Source organism: Ctenopharyngodon idella, chromosome 17 (assembly GCF_019924925.1).
Source record: "Ctenopharyngodon idella isolate HZGC_01 chromosome 17, HZGC01, whole genome shotgun sequence".
Taxonomy (NCBI): Eukaryota; Metazoa; Chordata; class Actinopteri; order Cypriniformes; family Xenocyprididae; genus Ctenopharyngodon; species Ctenopharyngodon idella.
In genome coordinates, this window is record NC_067236.1 from 33,583,529 (window position 1) to 33,603,591 (window position 20,063).

General features: G+C 36.7%; 3 protein-coding genes across 7 annotated transcripts in view; 1 reads left to right on the forward strand and 2 right to left on the reverse strand.

Annotated features, from left to right (window-relative positions):
* Positions 1-2,648, reverse strand: part of ttll5 (tubulin tyrosine ligase-like family, member 5) — a 120,133-nt gene extending 117,485 nt beyond the window's left edge. For all 4 annotated transcript variants that reach the window (XM_051866899.1, XM_051866897.1, XM_051866898.1 and 1 more), the window contains exons 1-2: positions 2,506-2,648; positions 1,754-1,897 (exon numbers count right to left, since the gene is read on the reverse strand). In XM_051866899.1, the coding sequence (XP_051722859.1) occupies positions 1,754-1,812 (59 nt within the window). In that variant the 5' untranslated portion in view covers positions 1,813-1,897; positions 2,506-2,648. The remainder of the gene's footprint in view (positions 1-1,753; positions 1,898-2,505) is intronic.
* Positions 2,649-3,059: 411 nt separating this feature from the next.
* On the forward strand, positions 3,060-7,980 carry erg28 (ergosterol biosynthesis 28 homolog). The gene is made up of 5 exons (XM_051866945.1): positions 3,060-3,179; positions 6,054-6,200; positions 6,388-6,478; positions 6,558-6,676; positions 6,899-7,980. Exons 2-5 carry the CDS (start codon positions 6,068-6,070, stop codon positions 6,985-6,987), a joined length of 432 nt encoding a protein of 143 aa, XP_051722905.1. The 5' UTR covers positions 3,060-3,179; positions 6,054-6,067; the 3' UTR covers positions 6,988-7,980.
* A 2,686-nt stretch (positions 7,981-10,666) lies between these two features.
* flvcr2a (FLVCR heme transporter 2a) overlaps positions 10,667-20,063 on the reverse strand; it is a 32,216-nt gene continuing 22,819 nt past the window's right edge. The window contains exons 6-10 of one of the 2 annotated variants that reach the window (XM_051866918.1): positions 19,886-19,996; positions 18,299-18,404; positions 17,697-17,808; positions 15,811-15,875; positions 10,667-11,754 (exon numbers count right to left, since the gene is read on the reverse strand). In XM_051866918.1, the coding sequence (XP_051722878.1) occupies positions 11,695-11,754; positions 15,811-15,875; positions 17,697-17,808; positions 18,299-18,404; positions 19,886-19,996 (454 nt within the window). In that variant the 3' untranslated portion in view covers positions 10,667-11,694. The remainder of the gene's footprint in view (positions 11,755-15,810; positions 15,876-17,696; positions 17,809-18,298; positions 18,405-19,885; positions 19,997-20,063) is intronic. The other variant, XM_051866919.1, reaches the window with a different exon arrangement.

The window sequence follows — 20,063 nt, forward strand, 5'->3', positions numbered from 1 at the left end:
TTTATTATTTTGATTTTTAGTCATTTTTATATTTGTATTTCACACATATTTATTTGTATTTCTTAATATTTTTTGAACCACAATCTTTTTAAAAAAAAATCACATTTAGATTTTTTCAGCAAAACGTGCTGCCCTAGAAGAAAGTGTTTTAACGTCCCAAAAAAAATTAAACATCACCTTTTAATAAAACGTACGGGTTTGGATGACCACATGATAACTAATGTAAATACTGGGTCCTAAATATAAAGGGACCTACATCATTTTTGTCACTCGTGGTTGTCTCTTAAAAACATCACAAGCAGACTGAATTTAGCTCTGCTGCCGAAAACAGACCTGTGAAACATCTGGACTATTTGAGGAGCGGCTGTTACTATTTCAGAACGGACTGGTCAAGATAAGCCCTGAGAAATCTTGAAATCAGTTTGAGTCATTCCACGAAACCGGTACGATCTGACCCTCTGACCTTTTTCAGTATTTCATCTATTGGGTCACCAAAATATATTTTTAAAAGCTTTTTGTATTAATTGAAATGTCTCCTTTAATAATGTTTAAAAACATGACACATTTTATCTTCATATTAGAAATTATTTTGTTTTTTTCAGTTGACACCACCTATTTTGTCATGTCCCTCAAGGCCTTCTATGAAAGTGTACTTGGGATATGAATAATAAAATGAGAAAAAAGTCCATTCATTTTGCCATTCCCATAAATATCCATCTGTGCTTTTTTGCTGGTGTTTTTTTTATAAGTAAATCACATAATTTAGTTCCGTACCTCAGTAACCCCTCAACCCCGTTACACAAACCATTCTCCCCCTATAAAAATAATGAACTGATACTTATGTGACATCATTAATAGGAAGTGACATCACAGAAGTCTTCTGAACAACACTGTGAGCAGACACTGGTGAGTTACCACCTTTTAATAATTATAACTAAATTATTTTGTGAAATTGTGTTGGTCAAGCTTAACGACTCAACCCTGTTACATCAATTAAAGATAGAAAACTATTACTTGTGAAAATTATCTTTGTTATTTCAACATTATTCATGATTTCTTAATGTCACGCATGCCATGTGCTCTCCATTTATTCACCAGATTTAGAGCAGTGGCCAATTTGGGCAAAATCACACCTACATTTTTATTATTTTTTTTTTTTTTTGAAGTAATTTAAAGTTAGTTGAATTCTGTCTGAAATGTTCAGAGCAATCATAAGAATACTGATGTTAGTTCAAATTCTGAAGTTAAGCCTTTGATAACAAATTATGAGGTTGCTGTCACAAAAAGTGCCCATTTCAGGCTTTAGTATAGCAAAAGTGTGAGATTTCATGTAACTTTTATATTTGCAATAACTGAATTAGTGTAAGGGACATCTGATTAATAGGAAAATGTTGATTTTATCACAAATACATTTTATAATAATATTCAGAGAGCTCCCATAGTGTCCATAACTTAAAATAATGACCAATAATAATAGGGATTTGATGCCTGAGATGGGAAAATGTGTTTTTCTGTAAGTTAAATATGTCATTAATGTTGTGGGGTGTTCAGAAAAGTAATACATTTTGGTAAAAAAATCTAAAAATGTGTAAGTCCAAATGGTACCGGTTTCGTGGAATGACTCATATGCAACAGCGGATGTTTGTTGTAGTTTTGTGCGTAGTGTCTTTCTGCTCACTGAGTCTGAATCTGATAATCTAATAATCTGTGAATCTGAAAATCTCCATGATCAATACTCTGTAAAGACACTTACTCCAGCTCATCTTCAGACGATGACTCCGATCCGTCCTTCTGTTCTCTAGCGGCTGGCATCTCCGTCTGTGTGTGTGTGTGTGTGTGTGTGTGTGTCAGCTCAATGTGTGTGTGACAGCACTCATCTCCAATCTACTTAACTCATCTGCAAAACAATAAGCCTTTATGAGAGGGGCTGCCATACATTTATTTATTTATTTTTTCCAGTTTTACTCTACTTTTTTTTAAAAATCAAACTATATATACTTGTATCGCACTGTGTGGGATGAGGAATCATGCAAAATAAGAAAACAATGTAAAACACAATAATAATGAGAAAATTGTCAAAATAACATGCAAAATAAAACAAAAATAACATAAACTTTAAATATTTAAAATGGCAGCAAACTACGAAGATGCTAGACAGCAATCAAAGATACTTAAATACGTAATTAAAAAGGTTAAACCAAAACTTTCATCATTTATAATATATTATAGTTATTTTACATATCTGAGGCAATTATTTAGCACTTGTCTACTATGATACTGACATAAGGATCTAGTAACATTTGCATAAATCGCTGGTTAAAATAAATATAATGTGGGAAAGATGGGATTAGTAATATGTGACAGAAGAGAGTTCACTAGCTGTTAGCTAACAGAGCTAACTCGACTGTGATTTAAGAAGAAAGCGTTTGAATGTCTAACACAAAACACTAGAACTTCAGACACACAATGCAGTTAGTTTGATAGTAAATGTGATTAATAACATACCTGTTTTGGTCCTATGTGTGATTATTAACTGTTAGCTCCATAGCCTCACCGGCGCTAAAGTCCTGACGCCTGTTACTATAACAACCAGCTGACAACCATTGATGAGCGCATGCGCGTAAAGCTATAACAACCAACGGGTGGCATTTTTACTCAGAAACGTTATTGTAAAATAATTAATTATGTATTTAACGTAATTATTTCACACATATATAATAAAACATTCGGGATATATTTAGATTTTTTAAAAACCTCTAAAAGATATATAATATTATATTAATTATATTAATATATAATATACCTAATCAAACAGCTCAAAAGTCAGCTTTGGTTTTCATAAAACAGACCAAACGTCTATAAGTATAATAAACATACTGTGTTAAATACATAATTGTCGAGTTCTGCCCTAAACGCTCGTGTCAGGGTTCAAACTCGTAGAAATCGTCAGATGCTTAGCGGCCGGTGATTGGTAGGATCGCTCAGGAGTGGGCGGTTTTTTGAAGCGCTGCCCAATGGGGTGGTGGTACGACGCGACGCAACCGTCATCCGCGGTTTGTGATTGGTCAATGTTCATGCCCATGACACCTGAGTGTTGTGAACTTGACGCGGTACGATGATGATAAGCAGGAATCAGTTCAGAGTTATACAGTACATACTTACTGCAGCACCTACTTAAGGTAAGAACATTGTTACTGATGAATATAATATGTATAATGATCCAGTCTTGCTCATGGTTGCCTACACAAGCCTAGCTAACAAAAATATATTCTAGTTTTGCTATTAAAACGTTATTTCTGAATGTTCCCTGGATGTTCAAACTGAAACGTTGTTTCTATGTTATGTGCAAACATTATGGGAACATTTCTTTTGAATGGTCTAAGTAGTAACATTTAAAAAACGTTAGAGGAACGTCCAACTAACGTTTCAGAAAAAACATTCTATGAACAATGTATGTAATGTTTTTGTGTTAACGTTTTTAGAACATTATTATTAAAGTCACATCATTTTGAACAAACATTAATATAATAACTTTGAGAGAACATTGCCAGAACGTTAGTCAAAGTTCTGAGAAAAGACGGGAAAAAAAGTACAAATAGTAAGATTAAAATAAATGATTTAAAAAAATTGATTACATAAAAACATAGCTATTATAGTTATCTGCTAAATATATTAAATAATTAGATTAAAATTAATCAAATTATATTAATTAAATTAGATTAAAATAAAATAAATAATATATTACTATACTGCATAGAAAAATATAATAATGTAACTTAATAGAAACTAATTTTAGAATATTAATTTTTCAGTGTATAATTTTGGTGTTTATAAAAGACAGATGCCTTTTAAGCTTTAGATTAGACATATTTGGGGGTCCGTGGCATTTATAAGATTGAAAACCCCTGCCATAGAGTATCATGAGATGCCACGCTACATGCATTTAACAGTCATTCACTACTAGGACTTGGTAAAAAATATTGATTTCTCGATTTCGATTCTCATTTTGAAGAACTGATATCGATTCTCAAATCCCAAGAATCAATCTTTCAATCTATGCTGTTTTCAGTACATTGATGAATAAACAAAGCTTTGTAGCGCCTCGCATCCAATAAATCGCAATAAGCTTTGTGTGTTGTTACTTCTGATATGAAGTCTCTGCTTTCAAATTCTGTCAGTTTTATTATGAAATTCAAATAATAAAGACCATTTTGCTGCTCTTTAATGTGGCATGACAGAATGCTGTACTGTAGCGTCTCAGTTCTTCCTTTTTACTACTAGTTACAGCACCAAATAAATGAATGAACTTCAAATTTGTACACCCACGCAATCTTATTCTTAAATGACAACGAGTCGCCTCCGTGTATTAAACCTCTGAAAAAATCACGCCGGAACATTCAAATATGTGCCGCTGATCCAGAGAGAGCAGTTGTCATGCATTGGGCAGGCTTGGGAGGGTTACTTTAAAAATGTGTTCCGTTACAGTTACAAATCTAAAGAGAGCAGTTGTCATGTTTAGATATAAACAGCTTCATAAACAATCTTTTCAAACACACGTACAGTATTATTATTTCTAAAATATTCCAATTGACCCTTCGCAAAGACCCGCCCCCCTTAGTTACTGTTGCTTTGTCCGACAAGCCATGGCGCTGTCACGCCACACAGAGTGAAAAATACATACCAGTCCCAGCTTTCAAATTGTGTAATTTTCTAAGATACTCAAACAATAAAAACCGTTTTGTTGCTCTTTAATGTGTCGTGACAGATCGCTGTAGTGCCTCAGTTCAAGCGGCTCGTGAACCGATCATCTCTTCCTACTAGTTAATTTATATCATCAAATAAACATGAATGAACATGAGAAGGAATGTTGTTTCAAATGCGGAAAGAAGTCAGTACAAACCATTTTTCAAGTTCAAGTCCACCGAGGTTAATCTTCTAACTCTTCACTGCTTTGTCAGACAAAATGGCGGATTCGGTGTTATGATTGGTTAGATTGCTTGTCAATCAAACTCCCGGCGAAGGGTCAATTATCACAGAAGTATACAAAAGTTTATTATTCAGATAGAAACGCTGATGTTACCGATCAAAATAGAATAAATGACCTTCTGTAAGTAACTGGACTTCATATAACAACTGTATTGATTTCATTGTTACGCCACTAGGTGGCAACGAATTACTGTTAAAAATGTGTCTATCACTGAATTCAAGTCTGAAGTCTTTATGAATCCAACAAAAATATTCTGTTTCAGCTGTCTGGATCTTACATGTGTGTTCAAGCATATTATTTGTGTTGAATTTGTTGTGACACTTTACAATAAGGTTCATTTGTTATGAACTAATACATTTGTTACTGTATTTGTTGATCTTTGTTAAAGTTAGTTAATAAAAATACAGCCGTTCATTGTTTGTTCATGTTACTCCACAGTGCATTAACTAATGTTAACAAATACAACTCTTGATTTTAATAAAGTATTAGTAAATGTTGAAATTAACATTAACAAAGACTAATAAATGCTGTAGTTCATTAGTAGTTCATGTTAATGTAGTTAACTGATGTTAACTAATGAGCCTTATTGTAAAGTGTTAGCGAATTTGTTGAGATTAGCAGTCTGTTAAATTCATTTTACAAGAATAATAAACACAAAAAGGACTGTTTGAGTTGAGTATTGTGCATTTTTTCCCTTACTACTATTTTTTATTGGTTGTTTAATTATTTTAATGGAACCGGAAAATTTCTTACGATTTAAGTCATTGAATCATTCACTCAAACCAATTTTTGTTAAAATATTCATTCTAATTAATTAGACATTTAATTAGATTAAATAGACTGCAGCTATTCATATTTTGTCAGAACCTCTAGTATGTTATTTTATATAGTTGTCTGTTCAGAATCATGGGAGAATCGTGATCTCTGCTTGAAACAATTTATCAATTTATCCAGAATTGTGCCACCCTATATATCAAAGTACCACGGTATTACCATGTTCTGCTCTCACTGAGGAACATCAGTGTTTTGTTGGGTTCATCCTCACACTTGCGTTCATCTTCTGCAGGTGTTGAGTGAAGGATGAGCCGCTTTCTGAATGTGTTGAGGAGTTGGCTGCTCATGGTGTCTGTGATCGCAGTGGGAAACACAGTGCAGAGCTTCAGAGATTACAGCTTCCTGTCCGAGAAACTCTACACCGGCACACCGGATTATGGTTAAGACATGCACATGATGATTATCACCATTCATTACTGACTCGCTGACTAACTTTATCACTTAACAGATAATATAACACACAACATTATAAGCAAACAGTCAACAAACATTAACAAAGTGTACACATTTTCAGCCAAAACTGAGGTTATTACAGCAGCTGAACGTCCTGATGTCTTGTTGTTTAGTAAACGGTCTTCAGGCGAGAACCTTTGGCATATGGACCCTCCTGTCCTCCATCATCCGCTGCGCCTGTGCCGTTGACATCCAGAACCGAACGTAAGGATCCTGGTGTGTGTGCGAGGGAAGACTGAACTGCTGGAACGAAGCTGACGTTTCTGTCTTTCCCTCATTACAGGCTTTATCACGTCACCCTGTGGACATTTGTTCTGGCTCTCGGCCACTTCTTGTCTGAAGCATTTATCTATAAAACCGCTCCTTTGACCATTGGAGTCATGGCACCGCTGATTGTAGCAAGTGAGTGACGACGAGCGCTTCTGTTTGGTATAACTGTTTTCTATTTGAATATATTGTAAAATGTAATTTATTCCTGTGATGCAAAGCATCATTACTCCACTGCAAAAAATAAGCGTGACAACTATCCCCATCTCATCGTATTTTATAATCAGGACTGTATATTGTTGTTGGATTGATCTAGAATTCATCTTCACACCTGTAACAGTGGTTTTGTGTTTCTAGGTGTCTCTATCGTGGGCATGTTGATTGGCTTCCAGTGTATCGTTGAGCCTCAGGAAGTGGTGGGAGCTCGTCAGAAGAAGAGGAACTGAGTGATATTCACAGCATCATCACTGCTGATGCCTTTGGGACACAGGACGGCTGTAACGGGATGGGTCGTGCCACTCCATGTGGACCGTGTGACGTTTTACTCATGGGTCAGTGGTTCTGATATCAACTGGTTGCCAGTCGCCAAAACATATAAGACCCAAACTACCTTTTTACAGCATTGAAATCAGTGTAATATTAATATAATACTTTTATATGGTCATTTGAAGATTAATTGTCCAAAAGCAATTACAGTACCAGTACGTTTGAGTTATTTTTTAGCTATTATATTAGAAAAATAGTGCAGTGACGATAACGGTGAAAAACACAAACTGAGTGATGTAGTGAAGAAAACGTGACACAAACAAACACTTGCTTATTTTGTCTGAGCTACTGAAGGAAATTTACTGGAGTTACATTCATATTTGTGTACAAAACGAATGTCACGCATTCAAGAAGAAGCCTTTACATGAAAAGGGTTTTAGCATCAGATGTACATGTTTATTACTGGTCACGTGTTTTTGTTAGTGTTTTCCCCATAATGCATGTGGGATGGTTTACATGACTCATTTGCGTGTTAAATTGCAAATCACTAACATGCACAAAATACAAGACATGCTCACAATTTGCCATGTAGTGTGTTTAAACTAGTTATCACTATTTATTACTGACTGTGAGATTCAATTTGCAACACACAGTTTTACTGGATTATATTCAAAATGTTTCTATACAAACACTGTAAAATACATAGGAATTACATAACAAGAACAATCATTTCAACGACATACACAGATCAGAACAGTAACTGCACGTCTTCTGACTGAAATCAGGTCTGTGAGACCGACATCTGTCTGTGATCATATGCTCAAAATCACAGAAAACAACAGTGCAAAAACTGATTTTTCTTAGTTCCGCCATTTTTAGCTCCAGTGTTGCTGTACTTACTGCTGGATATTTAAAGCCATATGAAATTAATAAAGTTAAATGACCTGGAGGAATCATTCTTTGTGATGTCATGATTGTGTACAAAGCATCTTGTTGAAAGGAGTCAAAAGTTGCGTCACATGACAGACATTAGACTGATTCCATCTGTGACTGTAGTTTGATTTATAATATATTCCACCATGAAATAAAAAAATCTCACAATTCCGAGTTAAATTGAGACGAAAAAAGTCAGAATTGTGAGATAAAATTGCGAGTTTATATCAGAATACTGATTTTTTTTCTTAGAATTGTGATATAAACATGCAGAGAATATGAATCAAATTAGTTGGTTTACCAAATAGATATTTCCTTCAGTTATTTTTCATGCCTAATAATTATACCTGTTAAGATGTACTGTACAAGCTTCTGCTATTTTCACTGTTCATTCTTTTGCTCTATCATACTTTATCTGTCATTTAGAGCTGCTCCAGCAGGGCTCAACCATATGGATTTTTTTCTACTGGCCTGGTTGGGCCAGTGGTTCAAATTTTTAGATACCAGTAAATATCAAAATTTTCAAGTAATTGAATAAAGTAATCACATGTAAAGTAACACTGCATAGTCTTCACTGTATAAAATAAATGAAGAGTTTGGTTCCAAAACGCTATAAATCCATTTGACTAATTCTTTATTAAGAAAGCAGCAAGATGAAAACCACTGTTTTCTGTTTCAAACTTTCACATAGCATCTTTTGGTTATAAAAACATAAAAAATTCAAATCTAGATTTTGATTTTCAAAGGTTTATTATAAAAACGGATTATTTTTTGCAATAAATCCATGACGTTTTTTTTTTTTTTTTTTTTCAAAATGCAATTAATCCATCAATATAAAAGTTATTTTTCATATTGAAAATACACAACAAAGTAAGTTGATCCACATATATGACAGCTTCTGAACTTTGTCAATACTAATCTTATATACAGGCATTTGACTAAAAATACATTCAGTCGTCGCTCCCAAAATGAATTCAACGAGTCATCTTGTTTATGTTATAAATTAATTATGTCTCTGTTTGTCATTACCGATTAAAGAGTATCTGGCGCCACCGCACGGTTAACATAAACACATGTGCCGAGTACACTGGTATTAAAAACGGCTTTTAAAAACTGTCCATGATTCAGTTTTGGGGACCGTGACAGAAGTTTGATGCTGTCGTGGAACAATCAACAGCTTGACCGAGTGCCTCATCTTCTTAATCTCCTCACGTAAATGATTACATTTCGATGACTTGCGTTTCTTCCCCACCGCAGAAACCACCACAGGTTCATCAATGTCGTCAAAATTATTCATTTTTCTGTTTTTGTTGATCACAAAGTACAAAGCAGATAAGGAAAACTAGGATGCCGGGTGTATTCAGAGCGCCGCCATTACTGTTTACAGTGCGTGGAATGGTGCGCTGTGATTGGTTGAGCAGATATATCGCGTTCTGCAGAGAAAGGAGACTGGCGTTTGTCGCGTCTTGGAAAGAAAGGGAGAAAACATGACAGAATAACACAGCGGATATCGCATTTTGCGCAAAATTAATAAATGACTTTTCAATACCGACCAGATACAATACTGACTTTGGTGGAAACTCAATTTTATAAATGGCGTTTATCGCGATTTGGAACCAAGCTCTTCAAATATAGATTAAACATTATTAAAGTTACAAAAGTCATTCAGCCAAGAGCAGTGAGTGATTTTCTCTTTGTCTTTTTGTTTTTAGATTAACATTGAGGACAAAGACAGCAGTCGGTTTATTAGGCTGCTGTCACTTTAAGAGCTGCACGTATCCAACATACTGTTACACACATGCATACTGTTTTCTTTCTCAAATGTTTACATTTACTTAAGACATAGCTGACTATGTTTCACAAGAATACTTGCCTATACGGGCATTTTGACATAATTTTGTGTAAAGCGCAACTCAATTTAAAGGGATAGTTCACCCAAAAATGAAAATGATCCCATGATTTACTCAGCCTCAAGCCATCCTAGATGTATATGACTATCTTCTTTCAGACGAACACAATCAGAGTTATATTAAAAAATATCCTTAGTCCTCCAAGGTTTATAATGGTAGTGAATGTTTTGAAGTGAAAAATAATGCATCCATTCTATAAAAAAAGTAATCCATAAGACTCCAGGGGGTTAATAAAGGCCTTCTGAATTGAAGAAAAATATCCATATTTAAAACTTTATTAATTCAAATAACTAGCTCCGGCGGACGACCATACACAGAATGTTCAAGTCAATTTGCGCCAATCTGGCACGATGTATGACAGGAGTAAGAGTAAGAGTATCGTAAGCTTAGACACCTCTCATGATTCAGACAAATATGGCTGGGCAACGAACTCAAGCTCCTCTTCTCTTATATTGAAATCCTCCCACATTTCTCTTTAAAAATTATCCGTGACCAGTGATGTTTTGCTCTATCCTCTGCTCCTCCGCGTTCATCATTACGTTGTGTGTCAGGTTAAAGGCTACTCTTCCGCCACAAGTTGACTTGCGCATTCTGCGTACAGTCGTCCGCTGGAGCTAGTTATTTGTTTCTTACAAAAAAATATATCGCTTCGCTTCAGATAGCTTTCATTAACCCCCTGGAGTCGTATGGATTACAATTTTTTATGCATGGATGCATTATTTTTGGGCTTCAAAACATGCCCCCCATTCACGGCCATTATAAAGCTTGGAAGAGTCAGGATATTTATTAATATATCTCCAATTGTGTTGGTCTGAAAGAAGATAGACATATACACCTAGGATGGCTTGAGCGTGAGTAAATCATGGGATAATTTTCATTTTTGGGTGAACTATTCTTTAATAAGCTATTCGCGCACTGTCTGAGAGGCAGCTTTCTGGGCGCGCGCTTCGAATGTTTGCGCACAGAAAACTTCTTGAAAACGTCATGTGATTACTGTACAGCCCTCCTGTAATAATGAAGGGAACCACTCATTATACATAAATCATGTAACAGTTCATGTTTTTAATTGCACATACAATTTAGTTTTATTTTTTTGAGTGAGCAATCAAGAGCAACAGAAGTGCTCTCTCTCTCTCTTTCTCTCTCTCTCTCTCTCTCTCTTTACCATCAGTTAATGTTAGTAATATGCTCCTCGTTTTGCTGTCTTTGCTCTATCTTTACTGTCTCTATTAAAAGTGTACTGCACTGTATGGTTGTCGGGTCCTGCTGCAGTCTGTTAGTACTGCATTATGTAAGACATGAGCATCACACATCCTCCATTGATCACATGACTGATGCTCTTTCACATTCAAGTAGGTTTTAGTTTCAGTTGATGGTTTTATTGAAGGACTTCGACCTTCCATAATAATATTGTGATGTCCAGCATCAACAACCTGAACACAGACTGAGATCTCTTGAATCAGATCTAGATGCGTCTGTTACAGAGACACTTGTACCAGATTAGTACTCTAGTAATAAAAACATTAGGTCAGACCTAAGGAACCATCATGCAAACATGATGTTTACCAACACATTAAAAGCCTCATTGGTAACACTTTACAATACAGTTCATTAGTTAAACGTTAGTTAATGTATTAACTAACATGAACTAATCATGAGCAATACATTTGTTACTGTATTTCTTACTAATCACTTGTGCTTGGGCAATTAAACTGAGCTGTCATTATTCAGGATACTGGCTGTGTACATTTTAGGAGGATTTATGGATATGATGAAGTTGTGTGCGCATGCTGAAGAAAAAGGTCATTCCGATGGTTTCTGTCCTTACATCTTCACCTCTTTTACTGGCAACGATTTTCCGTCTTGGGAATGTATGGATGAGTCCTGAATGGAGAAAAAAAAATGTTAAACTGCGTATCTACAACATAAAAATGCACAGAAATGATTGTAGAAATAACAAGGAAAAGTAATAGTCAAGTCAAACTTATTTGACATTACACACTGTTTCATACGGTAATATCTTCATGCCTTATTATAGTCGCATTTAGCAGATTAGAGCCGGGCGATAATATTATTCACATTTTGCGACGATACAAGCAATCAAGCAGTTGAGATTTTCTGTATAGTAGCTATATATCCCCTTAACTGTGAGTGTAATGTATGTATGCAGATAAAGCTGGACAAGTGGGACTTGTTTAATAGTTTTCTTCTCAATTTCTGGGAACTCAAACACATTTATTACATGCTGACATTATCCACAGACATACATCTTGCTCAAAAATGCTCATGTTTGGCAAAACGAGAAGAAAAATTAATTTGACTCTTTGAGTTTTTGGTGTGCTTACTGTTTTATCTAGTTACTGTTTTAGAACTGGCCAATCTAACCTATCTGGTTGTAACAATCAGTCCTCTGAAGGCGAGTTGATGAACCCAAGTGCAGTTTATTATAACAAAGTGAACAAACAAACAAAGCAACCACTTGACCTGAACATACACAGACTTGACTTGACCAGACTTGACTATAAGACTCACCGACAGCAGAGTTACATTAACAATACACGACAAAGTACTATGGAGAACAAGAGGCTTAAATACATGAACTTAGAGAACACATGACTAAGACAACCAATGGGCAAGTGACACAAGGGACAAGGGAACCGAAAACAGACAGAACAGAACTGAAAACCACATGACCATGAACAACCAATCAGAACATGACACATAGAGTAATGGTGCGTTCACACCAGACACGAATGAAGCGTTAAGCGCGAGTGATTTACATGTTAAGTCAATGCAAAGGCGCGAATAGACATCCTGCGGCACAATTCGCGCAAATGACGCGGCTTCGAATTGAGCGTTTCGGGCGAATCGCGCAAGTTGAAAAATCGGAACTTTGGCGAGTATTCGCGCCACGTTAACCAATCAGGAGCTTGCTCTAGTAGTGATGTGATTAGCAAAGTGCAAATAAATAAAGTTCTTGTCTCCTAAAAGAAAGAATAGATTGTGAACTGCCTGAAACAAGTCGTCAGTAATTCCAGACTGAGCCATCTGACCAATCAGAGCAGAGCTGGTTCGCAGAAAGGAGGAGTTTAGAGAGAACGAAACTTTAAACGAACCGTTTTACGACTCTTTAAGAAATGAGGTGATATGCAGTGTGTATTGAGAAAATTAAGTGTTTTTTTCTTGGATGCATGTAAACCTATTGTAGGAGAATCCAAAACAAAATTAGGAATCTTTAAAATAGCATAATAGGGGCACTTTAAGATCATCATATCCCATTAAGTGCAGCCCATCAGCGGCAGAATCAGGACACCATCTCGGGTGTTTCCAGCTCTTTCTCCTCTGCTGTCAGACCTAATCATCACACCGTCACGCTCAGTCTGGACGCCACTTCCACTGGGCTGAAGAACAACTACAATAACTGGGCAACTTTGACGTTTATGAGGCACAGGAATTATCATGAGTCGCAGTTTGGGACATCCTGGATCCTGATCTAATCCCCAAATTTACCATTTTCTTGAAAAATGGAAGGGATTAATTCTATTGTTTCAATTCATTTGTTTTTTTTCAAAAGTATTGCTTTGCCCTGAGTAACTTTGCGTTCTCTCGCAAAACTATTGCATTCCCTGAGAAACTTTGTATTCGCTCTCAAACATTTTCGTTCTCTCAAGAAACTACTGCTTTCACCTGAAAACTTAGCATTTGCTTGCAAAAGCACTAAAATATAGGTCATTTTACGTCCCACCTTGTATTATTACCATCACGAAAGTTTAGCGAGAGAACTCTGTCAGCGAAGTGAATGCAAAAACCCTTTTTTTTACCATCACCATGTCTCGTGTACAATTTTATGGTTAATATACAGTATTGTATTAATTTAGCATAGTTTTCTCCTGCTGTCCATAACCGATCAGAACAGACAGACAGAGACACTGTTATCTAAAGAAAAAATATACAAGCTAATAGTCTTGATCAAGCCCCAATGGTTATTGGATCAAACCAGCAGCCTTGTTGTCACCAGCCATGAGCTCTAACCACTTCACCACGCCACTCCCTATATAACCACCAGATGGCCCCATTGAGTTTTTTTGTTCTGTTCATTTGTGTTTGCATGTCTTTTTTTTCTTTTTCTTGATTTTCCACCCTGATTTGTGTATTGTCATCTTTTATAGACGGCTGCTCACCAAGATGTAAACTCATAAGTGACTACGACAGCTTCATTATCCAGAATGCTTTCTGGAACAGACGTTGCGTCAGAAGCGCCCTATGTAGACAGCTCACTAGGTTTTGGAACAGAATGTCAGTTGACGTGTGCTGTGTATGTTGATCTCAGTAGTGTCTGTATTCAAGAGCTTCAGTAATGTTGGTAAAAACAGCCAGACTCCAGTCCTGAGAGATAGTTCCAGTCTAAGTCCATTTCAAAGTTAAATAAAAAATGACTATTATTTTAGTTACATTTAACTACATTCTTAGATTTGAATTACATTATTTATTTGTTATTTAAAAAATTAAATATTTATTTACAATAAATAAAATAAAAAACACTGATAATTTATACCTTAATTTTATTTTATAGTGGCACTCCTAGTCTCCTGTAGATTCTCTAACCACAACATCCTTCAGAGTTCATTTAACTAAATGGAGAGCTTAAAATCATCATATTGAATTGGTTTGCCTGGTTTAACAGCATTTAATGTGTATTTTGGACATCCTATCAATCATAATGTGCTAACAGCCTTCCTGGTTTGGTACAGGACAATCTGACATTAAAGGGTAATGGCAACGCGGCTAAATTGCGCAAACTGAAACTGCGAATTGAAAATGCGCTCAATGGAAACACGTCAATTTCGCAAAAACTCCCATATATATCACAAAAAAGTTTACGCTTGCATGAGGTGGTTTTTCAGGCAATTCGAAAAAGGAATATTTCGCAAAACTGCAATGGAAACATTTTTTTCGCATTTACAGGTCACCTGACGTACAGTCACATCATCATTCTTCAAAGATAGCGTGGTATGTTTGTACAGAAGACGAGACAAGGGGTGCTTTTCTTTTCTTATTTATGCATCTCTTTCCTCGCACCTCAGCTTCACCCCCATAGATGAAATGAGAGGATGCAAAATAAGAAAACGAGGATGGGGTAATCTAAGGAAATCTTATTTGTATAGGCTATTGGAATATTCTTGATCCCTCGAGGGTCAGCTGTGCTCGAGCCTCGAGCGATCTAATGTTTTTGAAGTTTGACATTGAATACTGATAGTATTCATCTATTAACAATTGAAATTAACATACCAGAAACTAATATTATTAGATGTCTCTGCACCTGTGCATCCTCGCATAGCTCCTCAGGAAGCTTTCTCTGTGAATTTACAGAATTGAAATGGCATTTATAGAATTAAGAAAAAAAACGGTTTCCAGATCACAGGCCGGAGGATGGAGGAGCGAAGAAATGAGGAAACATCAATTGGAGTATTGAAAAGCACCCAGGGAAGCATTTATGAGGGAGAAGTGCAAATATTACGCTCCAAATAAAGCTCTCAGAAAGAAGTATCTTTTAGAAAATGACTTATCGCGAGAGTTTTAGGCGCATAACATCGGTTAATGGAAATGCCGTCATTTCGCAATAGTTTTTTATTGACTTTTAGAAAATATCGCAAAAGTTTTGCACAAATCTGTAATGGAAACGAGGCTATTGTAATTTATATAAAATGCCATTAAAAACCCATATTATGTTTTATAACCTCAATCCTTGACATAACGTCTTGGATGTGCTGCACCTTTTCTTTTTCAAACAGATGGAGCATCAGATCATACAGAGGAACCCGATCATAAGGGCCTCTTCAGGCAGATCAGACCGTTTTCAGCTTTTACTGTTTTAGTGATAAATTAAAGTTTAAACACTGCATTATTTCTTGTGCTAAAGTCCAATTATAACATACTTACAGCGTTTATCTCTGCCTGAGACTTTTGGTTGGCCTTCTGTCGCCGCAGGTCAGATTTTATAGTCACTGTGAGACAGAGAAACAAAGTCAGATCATTGAAAAGTTGTCACGTGAAACATTCTCTTTTACAGTTCATTTGCATTCACATGTATGCATTTGACAGACACTTTTATCCATCACAGCTTCCTACACTTTATCAGTTCATGCATTCCCTGGGAATCAAACCCATGACCTTGGCATTGCTAGTGTCACTGCTCTACTGTTTAAGCTACAGGAATATCAAGCAATAATCAACAATAATCAACTATTAATATCAATCCAAATGACCATAGTGGTATCATGGTAATATGATGTCAGGTCTGGTACTTTGATATGTAGCATGGTGCTGAATAATATCCTTATTCATGTATCATAGTTCATGATAATCCAAGATACTTGAAAGCAGTAGTTCTCAACAGAAGGGCCGTTCAGATGAAAACAAAACAGATCAATGCAAGTGTAACAGAGGAGAGCTAGTCAGAGCTGTGCGTGTGAACCTCACTCCCCTGGCCTCAAGAGGTGCGCTAGCGTCCTTTAGGTACGGCCTTTAGCTTCCTTGTTAACGCGCCCACTTCCCATGCCTGAGACTCCGGTTCGAATCCCGTTCGGAGCGGGTCAGGTAGGACTGGTTACATTTTTTGTTGTGACTCGGATGGGAGTGAGGGTTAGGGGGGTGAGTGTAACAGAGGCCAGCTAGTAAGAGCTGTGCGTGTAAGTCTCGCTCCCCTGGCCTCAAGAGGCGCACAAGCGACTGATACTAGAGACAGCAGTCTTTAGCGTCCTTGTTAGCGCACCCACCTGTCATGCCGGAGTCGCTGGTTCAAATCCCGCTCGGAGCGGGTTGAGTAGAACCGGTTACATTTGGTGCCGTGACCCGGATGGGAGTGAGGTTTAGGGAGGTGAGTGTAACAGAGGCCAGCTAGTAAGAGCTGTGCGTGTAAGCCTCACTCCCCTGGCCTCAAGAGGCGCACTAGAAACTGCTGTCTTTAGCGTCCTTGTTAGCACGCCTGCCTTTGATGCCAGAGACGCCAGTTCGAATCCCGCTTGGATCAGGTCATGTAGGACCGGATACATTTGGTGCCATGACCCAGATGGGAGTGAGATATATAAATAGACTAATAAACATTTAAAAGGGAGAAAACTTCCCATTTCTTTTGTTGTTGATATCAACGGCTATGTGTCCAATAAATCTCTCCTTCTGTCACTTGGTAGAAACTCATCAAATTACTGTAGACAGATGTCTATGCAATTTTCACAACTATATAGCATCACCAGAATTATTGATATTCGATAACACTTTATTTTACAGTGTCCTTGTTATGATACACATAGTAATAACAGTAAATTGTGCACAATTACATGCAACTATCACCAAACCCTAACACTAACCCTTATAAGTACATATTGTTAATTAATATTACTCAGCACTTACATGTATAATTACACTGTAACCAGGACACCTTAAAAAAAGCATAACCTGATTTTTTTTTTCAACAGGTTTCTCTCAGAGCTGGTGTTGTTGTGTCTGGCTGGTCGGGTCACAATGATTAACAATTTTCAGGGAAATCAATCTACAAATGGCTTTCTTATATAGTAGTTGACATTAAAGTGGGATGCAAGAAAGTCTTTTAATTTCACACACATCATCATTAAATGAATGTATTAAGTATTTATTTGAATGTTTTTGTGTTTTGTCATTGTTGTATAGCCGTTTCACTTTTCAGTGTGTAGAAAACGATGAGCTGCATGTTTACGTGTGCCACTGTGACGCAACCAGCTGAAGTCATGCTCTATCTGTAATAAAACATCACATGTGCAGCTGTTAGTGGTCACATGATGAGTTTCTACCTGTCATGATGGAGCCGATGAAGAGGAACACACAGAGGAAGATGTTGCCGGCCAGTGTGCTGAAGTGATTGATGATTTTGCCTTGAATGATGGTGAATGCGATTCCAAACATCTGCACACAGCAGTAAGAGCATGAGCATGTGCATATCTCTCATGTGCCGTAAACGTATCTCAGTGTCTTCTGTTCCTCATTACTGGAAGTAGATGCTCATAAAGTTGGCTGTAGTTTTGGTCAGTTCCATTATAATTCATGTTCCATTTGACATTTACACCGTTTTCAGATTAATGAAACAATATTGATCAATCATAGAGAGCTAGATGATGTCAACCTTATTTTTGGTAACCTTAATGTTATAGTACACTAGCATATAGATGAGCTCAAAGCTACAAACATGAGCTAAAACATAAGACTAATGAACTAAACTTTGAATCATGGATTTAGATGTGACTTGCATAAACACATTTTGGAAATGTTACCTTGTGAAAGCAACCTGAACTAAGAAGAAAATGCAACTTTGTTACAATTTAAGTCACTGTTTTGGACCAAAGCTAACAATCTACAGGTCTGAAAACACCATAGAAGCAAAGAGTGGACGCATGACCTGTGCTGAGCAGTTGAGCAGTCCTGACGATGTTCCCTCAGACTCTGGGTACGTGAGCTCCACTGCAAACTCAAAGCCCAGCGGCAGATAACCCGTCATGAAGAACCTGCGGTGAGAGAACAGAAGAGCTGAAGAATCATTACTTTTTGGGCATTCTGTGTAGAAATGGCTGGTTAGCATGCATCAGTTAGTAGATACTGAAGCGGAAGCGATGCGTTTGTGTAAGAAAAATATCCATATTTAACAAGTTATAAAGTAAAATATCTAGCTTCCACCAGACCACCTTCCGTATTCAACTTACAAAGAAAGTGTAACGCCTCTTGCAGCTCAAAACACTTAGGCTACATCCTACGCCTTCCCTATTCAGCTTATGACAAAAGTGTAACTGACGGGACATTTTTCCTAAGTTGAATACGGAAGGTGGTCCCTATCCCCCCACCCCCAAAGCATTCAAAAATTCAATTACATGGGTAAACAAGTTATTATACAAAGGCTAAGACAGACATATCCACATATTTCAAATACAAAAGCACAACATACATGTATCAATCAGTAGAGTGAGAGGTATCTAACATTGCCTGTGTCGATATTTGGTTATTTTCCAGGGAATTTATTAAAAGATCCCAAATTTTATGGTAGTCCTTTAGTTTGCCCGTTATACTTACACATATACTTTATACTTAGACATCAGAAAGAAGAAAGTCATATACACCTAGGATGGCTTGAGGGTGTGTAAATCATGGGGAAATGTTCATTTTAAAGTGAACTAATCCTTCAACAGCAAAGTTTTGATCATTTTGAGGCCTTTGTGTTTCAAACATGATACAGTAGGCTTAACAGGTTTAAAAGTGGGAAATGGACATGTTGTGAAAGTGTGTTTTTAATAGCTGTGCATGTGCACTTTGGTCAGAGTGGAAGAAATGTGATGATCATATCCAGTGATAAAACTGAGAAAAGTTTAACTTTTCTCTAAACACAATGAGACACAAACTCTTTCCACTCCAGAATGTTAATATTTGATAAAACATTATTTTAACGAGACAGTTACACATGTTATATGTACTCACTGTAGAAATAAGAACAGTAAATTATGCATAATTACTAACTAACCCTAACCCAAATTCTAACCATGATCCTACAGTAAGTACATGTAGTTAATTAATATTATTTGTGTAATTGCACTGTAACCGAAACACCACCAGCACCAACAACACTCCCAAATACTCCCTGTTTGTGTAAATGAGGCTTTAAAATGTCTCAATAACATTTGGCAACCACAAAGTCTCAAGATATGTTTGCTTTTTTATCATTTCAATTACTAACACACTTTTTATTGTCAATTGTTTTGCTTGAAAAGTGCACTTGTGCTAATTAACCTGTCACTCACATGAGATCCACCAATCGCAAACCACAACCATCCAATCAATTCTCCACAGACAAAATCAAGCCCCGCCCTACATTTGTTCTTGTTCCTGAAGCCGCTTCACTCTGATATACGACACAATAGCAACTTCCGTTTCATGCCGACTTTAAGTGTGCCTTAAAAGTCCCAACACAATTGTGCCCAATGCATGTTGCAGCTCTTACCCCAGCGCTCCGGATGTGAGGAACACGACCCACAGATGACCCAGGTTCAGGGTGAAGGTGTAGATCACCATCCCCACAAATGACAGCAGATAAACTGAGAGAGTCGTCTGCCTGGCAAGACAAAGAGGAAGATAACCAGTTTGGCTATTCCAGTCATTTCTGTGAGAACAAAGATTCA

Coding starts and splice junctions, on each gene's coding strand:
- erg28 (XM_051866945.1), top strand. CDS start 6,068: ATGAGCCGCTTTCTGAATGTGTTGAGGAGTTGGCTGCTCATGGTGTCT. Junction 6,201..6,387: donor CACCGGCACACCGGATTATG/GTTAAGACATGC, acceptor CTTGTTGTTTAG/TAAACGGTCTTCAGGCGAGA. Junction 6,677..6,898: donor GGCACCGCTGATTGTAGCAA/GTGAGTGACGAC, acceptor TTGTGTTTCTAG/GTGTCTCTATCGTGGGCATG.